Genomic DNA, 12,885 nt, shown 5'->3' with positions numbered 1-12,885 from the left:
TACCAGAATGGATAAAAAAACAAAACCCATCTATATGTTGCCTACAAGAAACTCATCTTAAACCCGAAGACACCTCCAGGTTTAAAGTGAGGGGATGGAAAAGAATTTACCATGCTAATGGACATCAGAAGAAAGCAGGAGTGGCAATCCTTAGATCAGATCAATTAGATTTTAAGCCAAAGACTATAATAAGAGATGAGGAAAGACACTATATCATACTCAAAGGAACTGTCCAACAAGAAGATCTAACAATTTTAAATATCTATGCCCCTAACGTGGGAGCAGCCAACTATATAAACCAATTAATAACAAAATCAAAGAACAGATCGACAAGAATACAATAATAGTAGGGGATTTTAACACTCCCCTCACTGAAATGGACAGATCATCCAAGCAAAAGATCAACAAGGAAATCAAGGCCTTAAATGACACACTGGACCAGATGGACATCACAGATATATTCAGAACATTTCATCCCAAAGCAACAGAATACACATTCTTCTCTAGTGCACATGGAACATTCTCCAGAATAGATCACATTCTTGGTCCTAAATCAAGTCTCAACCGGTATCAAAAGATTGGGATCATTCCCTGCATATTTTCAGACCACAATGCTCTGAAGCTAGAACTCAATCACAAGAGGAAATTTGGAAAGAACCCAAATACATGGAGACTAAACAGCATCCTTCTAAAGAATGAATGGGTCAACCAGGAAATTAAAGAAGAATTGAAAAAATTTATGGAAACAAATGATAATGAAAACACAACGGTTCAGAATCTGTGGGACACAACAAAGGCAGTCCTGAGAGGAAAATATATAGCGGTACAAGCCTTTCTCAAGAAACAAGAAAGGTCTCAGGTACACAACCTAACCCTACACCTAAAGGAGCTGGAGAAAGAACAAGAAAGAAACCCTAAACCCAGCAGGAGAAGAGAAATCATAAAGATCAGAGCAGAAATCAATGAAATAGAAACCAAAAAAACAATAGAACAAATCAACGAAACTAGGAGCTGGTTCTTTGAAAGAATTAATAAGATTGATAAACCCCTGGCCAGACTTATCAAAAAGAAAAGAGAAAGGACCCAAATAAATAAAATCATGAATGAAAGAGGAGAGATCACAACGAACACCAAAGAAATACAGACAATTATAAGAACATACTATGAGCAACTCTATGCCAACAAATTTGACAATCTGGAAGAAATGGATGCATTCCTAGAGACATATAAACTACCACAACTGAACCAGGAAGAAATGGAAAGCCTGAACAGACTCATAACCAGTAAGGAGATTGAAACAGTCATCAAAAATCTCCAAACAAACAAAAGCCCAGGGCCAGATGGCTTCCTGGGGGAATTCTACCAAACATTTAAAGAAGAACTAATTCCTATTCTCCTGAAACTGTTCCAAAAAATAGAAATAGAAGGAAAACTTCCAAACTCATTTTATGAGGCCAGCATCACCTTGATCCCAAAACCAGACAAGGATCCCATCAAAAAAGAGAACTACAGACCAATATCCTTGATGAACACAGATGCAAAAATTCTCGCCAAAATACTAGCCAATAGGATTCAACAGTACATTAAAAGGATTATTCACCACGACCAAGTGGGATTTATTCCAGGGCTGCAAGGTTGGTTCAACATCCGCAAATCAATCAATGTGATACAACACATTAATTAAAAAAAGAACAAGAATCATATGATACTCTCCATAGATGCTGAAAAAGCATTTGACAAAGTACAGCATCCATTCCTGATCAAAACTCTTCAAAGTGTAGGGATAGAGGGCACATACCTCAATATTATCAAAGCCATCTATGAAAAACCCACCGCAAATATCATTCTCAAAGGAGAAAAACTGAAAGCTTTTCCGCTAAGGTCAGGAACACGACAGGGATGTCCGTTATCACCACTGCTATTCAACATAGTACTAGAAGTCCTAGCCTCAGCAATCAGACAACAACAGGAAATTAAGGCATCCAAATCGGCAAAGAAGAAGTCAAACTATCACTCTTTGCAGATGATATGATACTATATGTGGAAAACCCAAAAGACTCCACTCCAAAACTGCTAGAACTTGTACAGGAATTCAGTAAAGTGTCAGGATATAAAATCAATGCACAGAAATCAGTTGCATTTCTCTACACCAACAACAAGACAGAAGAAAGAGAAATTAAGGAGTCCATCCCATTTACAATTGCACCCAAAACTATAAGATACCTAGGAATAAACCTAACCAAAGAGACTAAGAATCTATACACAGAAAACTATAAAGTACTCATGAAAGAAATTGAGGAAGACACAAAGAAATGGAAAAATGTTCCATGCTCCTGGATTGGAAGAATAAATATTGTGAAAATGTCTATGCTACCTAAAGCAATCTACACATTTAATGCAATTCCTATCAAAGTACCATCCATTTTTTTCAAAGAAATGGAACAAATGATCCTAAAATTTATATGGAACCAGAAAAGACCTCGAATAGCCAAAGGAATATTGAAAAAGAAAGCCAAAGTTGGTGGCATCACAATTCCGGACTTCAAGCTCTATTACAAAGCTGTCCTCATCAAGACAGCATGGTACTGGCACAAAAACAGACACATAGATCAATGGAACAGAATAGAGAGCCCAGAAATGGATCCTCAACTCTATGGTCAACTCATCTTCGACAAAGCAGGAAAGAATGTCCAATGGAAAAAAGACAGCCTCTTCAATAAATGGTGCTGGGAAAATTGGACAGCCACATGCAGAAAAATGAAATTGGATCATTTCCTTACACCACACACGAAAATAGACTCAAAATGGATGAAGGATCTCAATGTGAGAAAGGAATCCATCAAAATCCTCGAGAACACAGGCAGCAACCTCTTCGACCTCAGCCGCAGCAACATCTTCCTAGGAACATCACCAAAGGCAAGGGAAGCAAGGGCAAAAATGAACTATTGGGATTTTATCAAGATCAAAAGCTTTTGCACAGCAAAGGAAACAGTGAACAAAACCAAAAGACAACTGACAGAATGGGAGAAGATATTTGCAAATGACATATCAGATAAAGGGCTAGTGTCCAAAATCTATAAAGAACTTAGCAAACTCAACACCCAAAGAACAAATAATCCAATCAAGAAATGGGCAGAGGACATGAACAGACATTTCTGCAAAGAAGACATCCAGATGGCCAACAGACACATGAAAAAGTGCTCCATATCACTCGGCATCAGGGAAATACAAATCAAAACCACAATGAGATATCACCTCACACCAGTCAGAATGGCTAAAATTAACAAGTCAGGAAATGACAGATGCTGGCGAGGATGCGGAGAAAGGGGAACCCTCCTACACTGTTGGTGGGAATGCAAGCTGGTGCAACCACTCTGGAAAACAGCATGGAGGTTCCTCAAAATGTTGAAAATAGAACTACCCTATGACCCAGCAATTGCACTGCTGGGTATTTACCCTAAAGATACAAACGTAGTGATCCGAAGGGGCATGTGCACCCAAATGTTTATAGCAGCAATGTCTACAATAGCCAAACTATGGAAAGAACCTAGATGTCCATCAACAGACGAATGGATAAAGAAGATGTGGTATATATACACAATGGAATACTATGCAGCCATCAAAAGAAATGAAATCTTGCCATTTGCGATGACGTGGATGGAACTAGAGGGTATCATGCTTAGCGAAATAAGTCAATCGGAGAAAGACAACTATCATATGATCTCCCTGATATGAGGGAGAGGAGATGCAACATGGGGGGTTAAGGGGGTAGGAGAAGAATAAATGAAACAAGATGGGATTGGGAGGGAGAGAAACCATAAGTGACTCTTAATCTCACAAAACAAACTGAGGGTTGATGGGGGGGGGGGGGGTTGGGAGGGGGGGTGGGGTTATGGATATTGGGGAGGGTACGTGCTATGGTGAGTGCTGTGAAGTATGTAAACCTGGCGATTCGCAGACCTGTACCCCTGGGGATAAAAATATATGTTTATAAAAAATAAAAAAATAAAAAAAAAAGATTTGCAACACGTAGCCCTGACAAAGGGTGCACTCGCAAATATACGAAGAACTCCTAAAATTAACAAAGATAACTCATTTAAAAAATGGATAAAAGGCCTGAATGGAACTCATAGAAGAGGAAATCCCAGTGGACGGTCAACTGAGAAGTTGCTTAATCGTTAGGAATCAGAGAGTAGCAAAGTAAAATAACAATGCAATGCCACTGCACCCACCAGACAGAGATAAGTCTGGCAAAGGCAAGTGCTGGCCAGGATGACCAGCAGGGAAGCTTTTCTACCACACTGGTGGTCGTGCAAATTGGTGCAGCCACTCGGGAGAGCAGTTTCACATTACCTAGTAACCGTGAAGATACACAAAGTTTATGATCCAAAAATTTGGCTCTGGGTAGACACTCTAGAGAAACGTTACCTGCATTTGCACGAGAACACATACAGAAGAACGTCTAAGAGAACACTGTTCATCACAGTAACCAAATCCTAGAAATCAGTCAAATACCCCTCTACAGTAGAACTAGAAAACCATGGTATAGTCACATAACAGCATATTACACACCAATGAAGATAAATAAATTACAGCTACAACATGGAGGCAGCTTAGAAACAAAATATTGAGCAAAATAAGCAAGACATGAGACAGTATGTTCAGTATGATTTACATGAAGTTCAAAACCAGGCAAAATTAAAACATCCTATTTTAAGACACACACCGGGCAGTAAAATTACAAAAGCACAGCTAGGACGGAATGTCCACAGAAATCCGAATAGTGTGATCTCTCTGTGGGAAGTCTAGGTGGTTGTGACCATGGCCAAGAGCAGAGCTGAAGCACTGCTCTAGCTCCTGACCTGGGTGGCAGGGACACAGATGTCCACGATGTGACAATCTGCTCTCCTCTCTATACGGACTCCGTGCATGTTTCTTTACTTGAGTCATGTGTCCCAATTTGGTAAAGGGTTGAAAAAGAATGCTGAGATGGGCCTAGCACGTATGTGCCCGACAAAGATTTCCCACGAAGAAAGTTCAAGGAGGACTTAGTGACATCCCTTGAGAGAGGACAGTGATTTCAAGAGCTACCTTCTCCCACTCTGGGTGTCAGAGAACTCACTTACCCAGTGGTGACGGCATATTTGATGTGGTTGCTTGTGGTATAGATAAAGACCCCACTCTCATCCCAGGCCCCACTCTTGACGCGAATGTTCTCATGAATGTTACACAGAGCCTCCAGTTTGCGGTTACAGATGACAATGGCTGTAAGAGGCAAAGGGCATGAGTGCTCTGCTGGACAGGGTGAGTGCAGCAGACTGGCAGAGGTGGGGAGGGAAGGGCTGGTCTCTAAATCAGGGCGGATATAATGAAGACTTACCATGTTTGGCCAGTAGTGCTACGTGGGACATGTCTGCTGACCAGATAACATATTTCACCTTAGAAATCTTCACCGAGGCCAGAGTCCTGGGACAGAGAAAGGTGAACTTGAGAGGACCTGACTCCCTCGTCCCAGGTTAAGACCTACATCCTTCTCATCTCCAAATTATCAGAAGCCCCAGTTTTTAAAATAACACCAAATAAACGCTTTGTATTGTAGCTGAGCAACTGAAACATGTTGGCTCACAGCGTACTCTCTCTCCTCCCTCAACTCCCTGCCCGCACTCGCACGTGTTATTAGGGATTCGTGTATGTCTGATCTCACCAGTGGACGGTAAGTTCCTCTCATCACAAGAACTGTGCTGTTCATCCCCACATGCCCACACTTCTAAGTCCCAGAAGCATTCCTCATTCGGGAAAGTGCTCCAAAAACCAGTGAGGAAGCCCCTCCTTGAAATGCCAGTATGGAGAGGATGGAAAGTGACCCCAGAGGGAAAAGTGGTGAGAAAGAGTCTTGGAGTTCTAGCACAAAAGTGGCCACGCCTGAGGCAAACTCACTGGGAGAAAAGTTCCCAGTGCAGAGGTCCACTCTCACCCACTACAAGCCTGTCTACTTCGGGGCGGCTGACATGTTACCGCTTCTGCTGAACGTCAAAGAGCGTGATGGATTCGGCATCTCGAAGCAGGAGGTTGCCGGTGCCAGCATAGAAGATCTCATCGCAGTTGGGCACCTGTACCTTTTTGGTGATCTCATTCTTCAGATTTTTGATCAGAAGCTGAAATAATGACCACAGGTGGGGTGATCAGAAATGGGTGTTCGGGGGAACCTCAGTGGCTCAGTGGGTTAAGCCTCTGCCTTTGGTTCAGGTCATGATCCCAGGGTCCTAGGATCGAGCCCCACATCAGGCTCTCTGCTTAGCGGGGAGCCTGCTTCCCTCTCTCTCTCTGCCTGCCTCTCTGCCTACTTGTGATCTCTGTCTGCCAAATAAATAAAAAAATTAAAAAAAAAAAAAAAAAAAAAAAAGAAATGGGTGTTCGCTGGGGCGCTTGGAAGGCTCAGTGGGTTAAGCCTCTGCCTTCGGCTCTGGTCATGGTCCCAGGGTCCTGGGATCGAGCCCCGCATCGGGCTCTCTGCTCTGCAGGGAGCCTGCTTCCTCCCCCTCTCTTTGTCTGCCTCTCTGCCTACTTGTGATCTCTCTCTCTGTCAAATAAATAAATAAAATCTTAAAAAAAAAAAAAAAAGAAATGGGTGTTCGTGGACAGTTGACCATGTGCCTCGGGCAAGAGTTCCTTAGCTCCCAGAAATCAAATCTGGGTTGTTCCTGTCCAAGCCAGCTACCCCTCCAGACAGCCCGCTCCAAGCCTGACCCTCTCCAGGGGCTTTGAAAGCTTTTGTTTTTTTTTCCCCAACTGAAACATCCTGAGAAATCCAACTAAGTGTGAAGTCCTCCCTCAACCAAAGGAAACTTCTGGGGCTTAAATTTTTGTCACATATTTTCTTGAGCTTTGTCTGTCGTACATTCTACGTACCAGCCGGGGGTGGGGGGAGGATGTACTCCTCGTGCAGTCCACCTATTTCAAATTTGGTGTTTTTTGGCTTCTGTATTGTCAAGAGTGGCATGAGGCTGGTTCTCAAGCTCAGACCCACAGGGGTCATCAATCCAATCAAGTCAATTTTCAGGTTTCTTTGCTTCCCAAGGGGCCTGGGGTATCTGCTCGGTGATCCCAATTCCCCAGGCAGTGAGCAGAGAGAAACGCGCTCTTTCTTCACGCAGTACACAAACCACTGCAGCGACAACGCCCAAATCAGTTTCCCGTTTTACGCTTCACTCACCGAATGCATCCGATCTAGGACAGCAAACCGATTTCTAGCAACCCAAACGGCTGTCAGGCCTGAGGATCGTTTCCCTTCTGGAGCTGAGAACAAAAGCAAAGGGTGGGAGCGTGTGGTGAGCCCCTGGCAGGTGACAGAGTCAGGTGCCACCGAGCTGCCAGTCATGCTGGCTGCCATGTTGGCTTTGCCAGTTCAGCTGCTTCCTAACTAATTCAGCCGTAACCTGGGGCTATTGTCAGTGACTTTTCCCCACCAGTCCTCTCCAAACTCCAACCTACACCCTGCCAAGCCTCTTTTCTGTAGGCCAAGTAGCTGCATTTGAGCCAACACCATGCACTGGCAGGAGGACTGCCCATCTTGGGAGACAGCACACTCCATCAAACTAACGAGCAGGGCCTAGCTGGCCAAGCAGCATCTAGGACCTCCTGTCTCCACAGAGCCCCCTCCCCAGGACGCAGCTGTTCTGCTGCTTTTAACATGCAAATGCAGACCTCTGGTAGAGCAGGGTGGGGCAGGGCGCTCCCAAGGAAATCTCGACAGGCCAAGAGGAGTTCTGTGCGGAGCAGTAGTTAGCACCAAGCTGTTGCTCCATAAATGTCAATCATTCTTATTACCCTGAAGAAAGTTCTAAATGTTCCTCGGTTCCCCAACATTTCACTGGCTGATTAGAATTCTGAATGGGCTCTCCACTCCCAGAAACACTCCCAGGGTCACAGGCAGAAGGCTGCCCTGAAACACTTTTATCTATTAGCATCAGCAGAAAAGTGGACAGAACGGACTGGCCAGCCTTGCTCTGTAGTTCTCTGGCACCTGTGGGTGACGGGCAACTCGTATCACAGACAACACCCCCACTCTCCAGGACGGGGAGCCACGCTCATCAAGCCTTTGCTTTCTCTTCCTCTTCCTCTCTGCTGCCTGTCACCAGGCTACACTGTACTCCTTTACTGATTATTCTCTCCCTCGAAAGGAGAAAACAAGAGTGTTAGTAAAACAAAACTGAGGTCAGAGTGCCTGGGTGGCTCAGTAGTTAAGCATCTGCCTTTGGTTCAGGTCATGATCCCAGGGTTCTGGGATGGAGCCCCGCATCAGGCTCCCTGCTCAGCAGGAAGCCTGCTTCTCCCTCTCCCGCTCCCCCTGCCTGTGTTCCCTCTCTCCCTGTGTGTCTCTCTCTCTGTGTTAAATAAATGAAATCTTTAAAACAAAACAAAACTAAGGTATTTTAAATGCTATTAATTGTAAACAGATGGGGAAAAAGAACAAGGGGGTGGGTAGAGAGGGACACAGTCATAAAATATGGTCAAAAATGGTTTCACTGTTTCATTTATAGGGAAGACTGATTTATGGGTACCAAAGACATACAGGCTTCCTCTCCTCTCACTAGGACCACACTTTAAAAAAACAACAGTGATTCGTATTAGCAACACTAACAACACAGCAGCACTCATAACAAGGCCAGGGCTAGCAAAATGGTTTCCCGCAGTCTGCTGATGGAGTCTGAAGGGTCATGCAAGCGTGCTAGTAAGGTGGGGACCCCAGGACAAGCCCTCTGTAGAGCACGGGGAGGAAGCAGAGGGCAGGAGCTTCCGAGATGGCGGTCCGCAAATTCTAACAGGGAAGACTCAACAGGGGTGGGAGTGATGGAAGAGGGAGACAGGGTCTCAGCTGGATCCTGGGGTCCCTGGTGGGGTGTGGCGCTGGGAGCAGCCTCATCTCTTTGACAGGCAAAAGAAAGCCGATCGGATCTGGATGTGGATGGGAGAGCACAAATCCCAGTCGCAGGATGAGACCCGGCAAGATTGGAACCACATTCTTAAATAAATGAAACTACTGGGGTGAAAATCATATCAGCTGACAATAAACTAGGATAACATGCTGTGCCGAAAGAGAAAATGTAGAGTTTCTAATAACCAAATTATAAAATATATATATCTAGCTGGAGTAATAAAATGGAGGAGGGACATGAATATTTCACACCATGGTCGCCTCTGATGCAACTGTCAGCGGCCCCTGCCAACAGCCGTGAGTGATGTGGCCGCAGCCTGGGGATGGGACGTGAAAACCCTGAAGGGGCGGACGGCGCGGGCGAGGAGCACTGTGCGCAAGCTGGCAGACACAGGAAGCACCTACCGTCGGGATTCTGGGAGTCCGCATCCTTGGGGATGGTGTACAGGTCGTAGGTACTGTTCTCTAAATTGCTGGCCCTCTGCAGAGGACAGAGAGAGGTCAGATCGCGAGTGAGAGGAACGCAAGGCAGCAGCTTCTTCAGACAGAGAACACCGTGCGCACAAGAGTCTGAAGCTATCCCTTCCTCACCCTCCAGCCAGAGGGCAAGGGAAGGTTTCTACACTAAAAATTCTCAGGCTCACTGCCCAAGAAGTCAAAATTCACGGCACTGTATATTTTGTAATCTCCAAAGATGCAGGTAGTATTTGAAACGTAGCAGGGATTGCTCTTTGCTCCAAAAATTAACGAACCAAACCAATAGTCTGGCTGCTCTACCTACATACACTTATCCCCTTTAACATCTGTTCAAAGGGAAAAAAGGAAAAAAAAAAATCAGAGGAAAGAGAGTAAAGACAACTGTCAGGGAAAAAACGTTCTTAGATACTGAACAAGGACCAGATTAGACACTCAAAGTCCTATCGCCAAAGACAGGTTTTCATTCTTTTTAACTTGGCGAAAAGGACACTAATACTAGAATGTCACTTCTTTTCCCCCCAAGTTATAAGGCAAGAAACACGGGGGGTACTGGCTGATCCTGAAAGCAACTCCACTGACAGGAACCCTCCTTCAAGTCAGCGCCACAATATTTACCCACATGGAGGAATCAGAGAATCATCTCTCCACACAGGATATAGTGACCTGGGGCATTCATCTCGATGGTCCGTTCAGTTTAGAGATCATCATCCTTATGCAAAAGAAGTTCACAAACCCTAACATGTTTGTGATCACTGAAGCAGACCTGGTTTGAGCCTGTTTACTATGTTAGCTCCCTTAAATGACCATTACATAGCTTCTAAGGAGCCACCGGAGGTTCCCTAAGGGCATGAGAAAGAGACCTATGGAAAACAGGAAGGTCCTAGGACGACTCCATGAGTTACGTACCGTACACAGTAGGACTGCATTTTCTGCTGGATTGTATGACATGTTGAACACCGGAAACTTGGAACCACTGGAGTTATACATGGAAAAAAGAGAAAATACGGAAGAGGAATCAGGACGGAAGAAAGGAATTACTCCCACACCTCCTACTTATCTAGTCTGTATACATATACTCATCACTTTTATAATCAGGAATAAAAATCAATATTGCATCTACTCTCTTCCTTCCTTTAAGGCTTGGGGACATCTCTAAATCAGCTTTGACAAACAGTTTTAAAAAAGACAAACCCTAGTACAAGCCCAGCTATCCGAAGGAAGGCAGGGTTAGCACGCACTGTAGTGAGCAGGACGGGGGTCTTCTTAGGTACACATTCCTACACATAACTGCAGGGGACACACAGAGTAACATGATGTGCTCTGTCTCTGGCTAATTTCTCCTGTCCCTCGGAGCATTCACATAAACCCATCTTTTTACTGTAGTAACGCTGGAGGGTGGCTATCAAACCCTCATGCCAGAGTTTGCCACCATGAATGTTTCAGCACGCTGATGCAGCTGGCTTTCCAAGAGGACAGTTCTTTTTGCCAGACATCCCAGAGGTTATCCTATCTTCGGAGTTAAGAGCTTCCAGAGCCATATATTCTAGTTTAGAGACGTGTGCATTTTGCTGGAAAGCAAAGGAAAGTTACAGAAATGCCAAACAGAGGCAAAAAGGCCTGTCACCAAGTTGGGCTGCTCTGCCCCAGGAGACTGTGATTTGCAGGAGACCTGGCGGACTGTGGCCATTACGGTCTCCTCCGCACAGGGTCACTAGCGTTCTCCTTAGGGAGACCCCCACTCTCCTCTTGGCACCTTCCTTGCCTGCCACGCTCTTGGGGTTTCAGCTGAGTAGGCTCCCCAACAGGGATTCGATCAGGGAGAGGCGCTGAGATCCAAAATGCTGTTGGGAGCAGAGTCCGGTGTGGGCATCACCTCCAGCGACAGAGAGGGCCTGGGGGCAGAACGGGCTGGACTTACCTCCGCAACTGCATCACGGCTACGTCTTTGGAGCTGTTGAAATCCAACTGACGCAGGAATCGGTCCTTGACATAATGTAGCATGTTGCCGTGAACCGCATAGGCTGGCCGTTCCCGCTCCAGTTTAAACACAATCATGCCACCGTCATGGCCTGGGGCACAGGGAGAAGACGAGAGAATCAGCTGTAGGCAAGAAAGCAAGCTGGAAGCAGAAGATACACAAGGATAAGGACTGCATGTGCGTGCTAAGAGCCAAGATACCTAAATGAATCCTTTATTTGTCTAAGCTGTCACAGTTCTTAGAATCTTTATTCAAATAAATTTCTGTGAAACCTTTCCTAATCTTCTGTATCACACCATCACATCTGACAAACCCTCCTCTGTGTTCTCCCAACACTTCGTACAACGTTCCATTATAGCTAAAATAAACACACGGAATTCCATCACTAAAAGGCTTCAGCACAGCAAAGGAAATCATCAACAAGATGAAAAGGATAAAAGGGCAACCTATAGAATGGGAGAAAATATTTGTAAATCACATTATCTAATAAGGGGTTAATATCCAAAATATCTGAAGAACACAACCCAATATAAAAAAAGAAAACCACACACAAACAACCCAATTAAAAAATGGGCAGAGGACTTGAATAGACATTTCTAGAAGACACAGCAATGGCCAACAGACACATAAAAAGATGCTCAACACCACTGATCATCAGGGAAATGCAAATCAAAACCATAATGAGGGGCGCCTGGGTGGCTCAGTGGGTTGAGCCGCTGCCTTCGGCTCAGGTCATGATCTCAGGGTCCTGGGATCGAGTCCCGCATTGGGCTCTCTGCTCGGCAGGGAGCCTGCTTCCCTTCCTCTCTCTCTCTGCCTGCCTCTCTGCCTACTTGTGATCTCTGTCAAATGGATAAATAAAATCTTTAAAAAAAAAAAAAAAAAAACCATAATGAGGTATCAGCTCATTCCTGTCTGGGCAGCTAGTACCAGAAAGACAAGAGACAGCCCATGCTGGTGGGGATGTGGAGAAAAGAGAACCCTTGTGCACTGCTGGTGGGAATGTAAATTGGTTGCAGCCACTATAAAACAGTATGGAGCGCTTCAAAAACTTAAAAATACCAATACCATATGATTCAGCAATTCCACTAGTGGGTATCTATCTGAAGAAAATGGAAACACCAGTTTGAAGAGAGATATGCACCTCCACGTCCACTGCAACATTATCTGTAGTAGCCAAGATACGGAAGCAACACACATACGCACTGATATATGGGGAAAGAAGACGTGTTACACGCACGCACGCGCATACTACTAGGCCACAAAGAATGGAATCGTGCCATTCATAACAACATAAATGGACTTAAGAATTATGCTAAGTGAAATAAGACAGACATAGAATGACAAAAACTCTAAGATTTCGCTTGTATGTGGAATCCAACAAACAAAACAAACAAAAATGACCTCCATCACCACCACAGTGGAAACAGACCGCAGATACAGAGAACAAACTGGTAGTTCCCAGAGGCTGGAGGCGGTGGAGAGCGATCAAAAT

The 12,885-nt window shown here is 44.8% G+C and overlaps 1 protein-coding gene across 2 annotated transcripts in view; it reads right to left on the bottom strand.

Moving 5' to 3' along the window:
- The window catches only part of COPA (COPI coat complex subunit alpha), a 51,750-nt gene that overhangs the window by 15,039 nt on the left and 23,826 nt on the right, over positions 1 to 12,885 (bottom strand). For both annotated transcript variants that reach the window (XM_047705457.1, XM_047705458.1), the window contains exons 11-17: positions 11,331 to 11,481; positions 10,319 to 10,385; positions 9,341 to 9,416; positions 7,214 to 7,296; positions 6,016 to 6,155; positions 5,381 to 5,466; positions 5,127 to 5,265 (exon numbers count right to left, since the gene is read on the bottom strand). In XM_047705457.1, coding sequence (XP_047561413.1) covers positions 5,127 to 5,265; positions 5,381 to 5,466; positions 6,016 to 6,155; positions 7,214 to 7,296; positions 9,341 to 9,416; positions 10,319 to 10,385; positions 11,331 to 11,481 — 742 coding nt within the window. The remainder of the gene's footprint in view (positions 1 to 5,126; positions 5,266 to 5,380; positions 5,467 to 6,015; positions 6,156 to 7,213; positions 7,297 to 9,340; positions 9,417 to 10,318; positions 10,386 to 11,330; positions 11,482 to 12,885) is intronic.

This window comes from Lutra lutra, chromosome 15, assembly GCF_902655055.1.
Source record: "Lutra lutra chromosome 15, mLutLut1.2, whole genome shotgun sequence".
Lineage (NCBI taxonomy): Eukaryota > Metazoa > Chordata > Mammalia > Carnivora > Mustelidae > Lutra > Lutra lutra.
The sequence above is the reverse complement of the archived record's forward strand: the minus strand, read 5'-3'. Positions and strand labels throughout refer to the sequence as shown.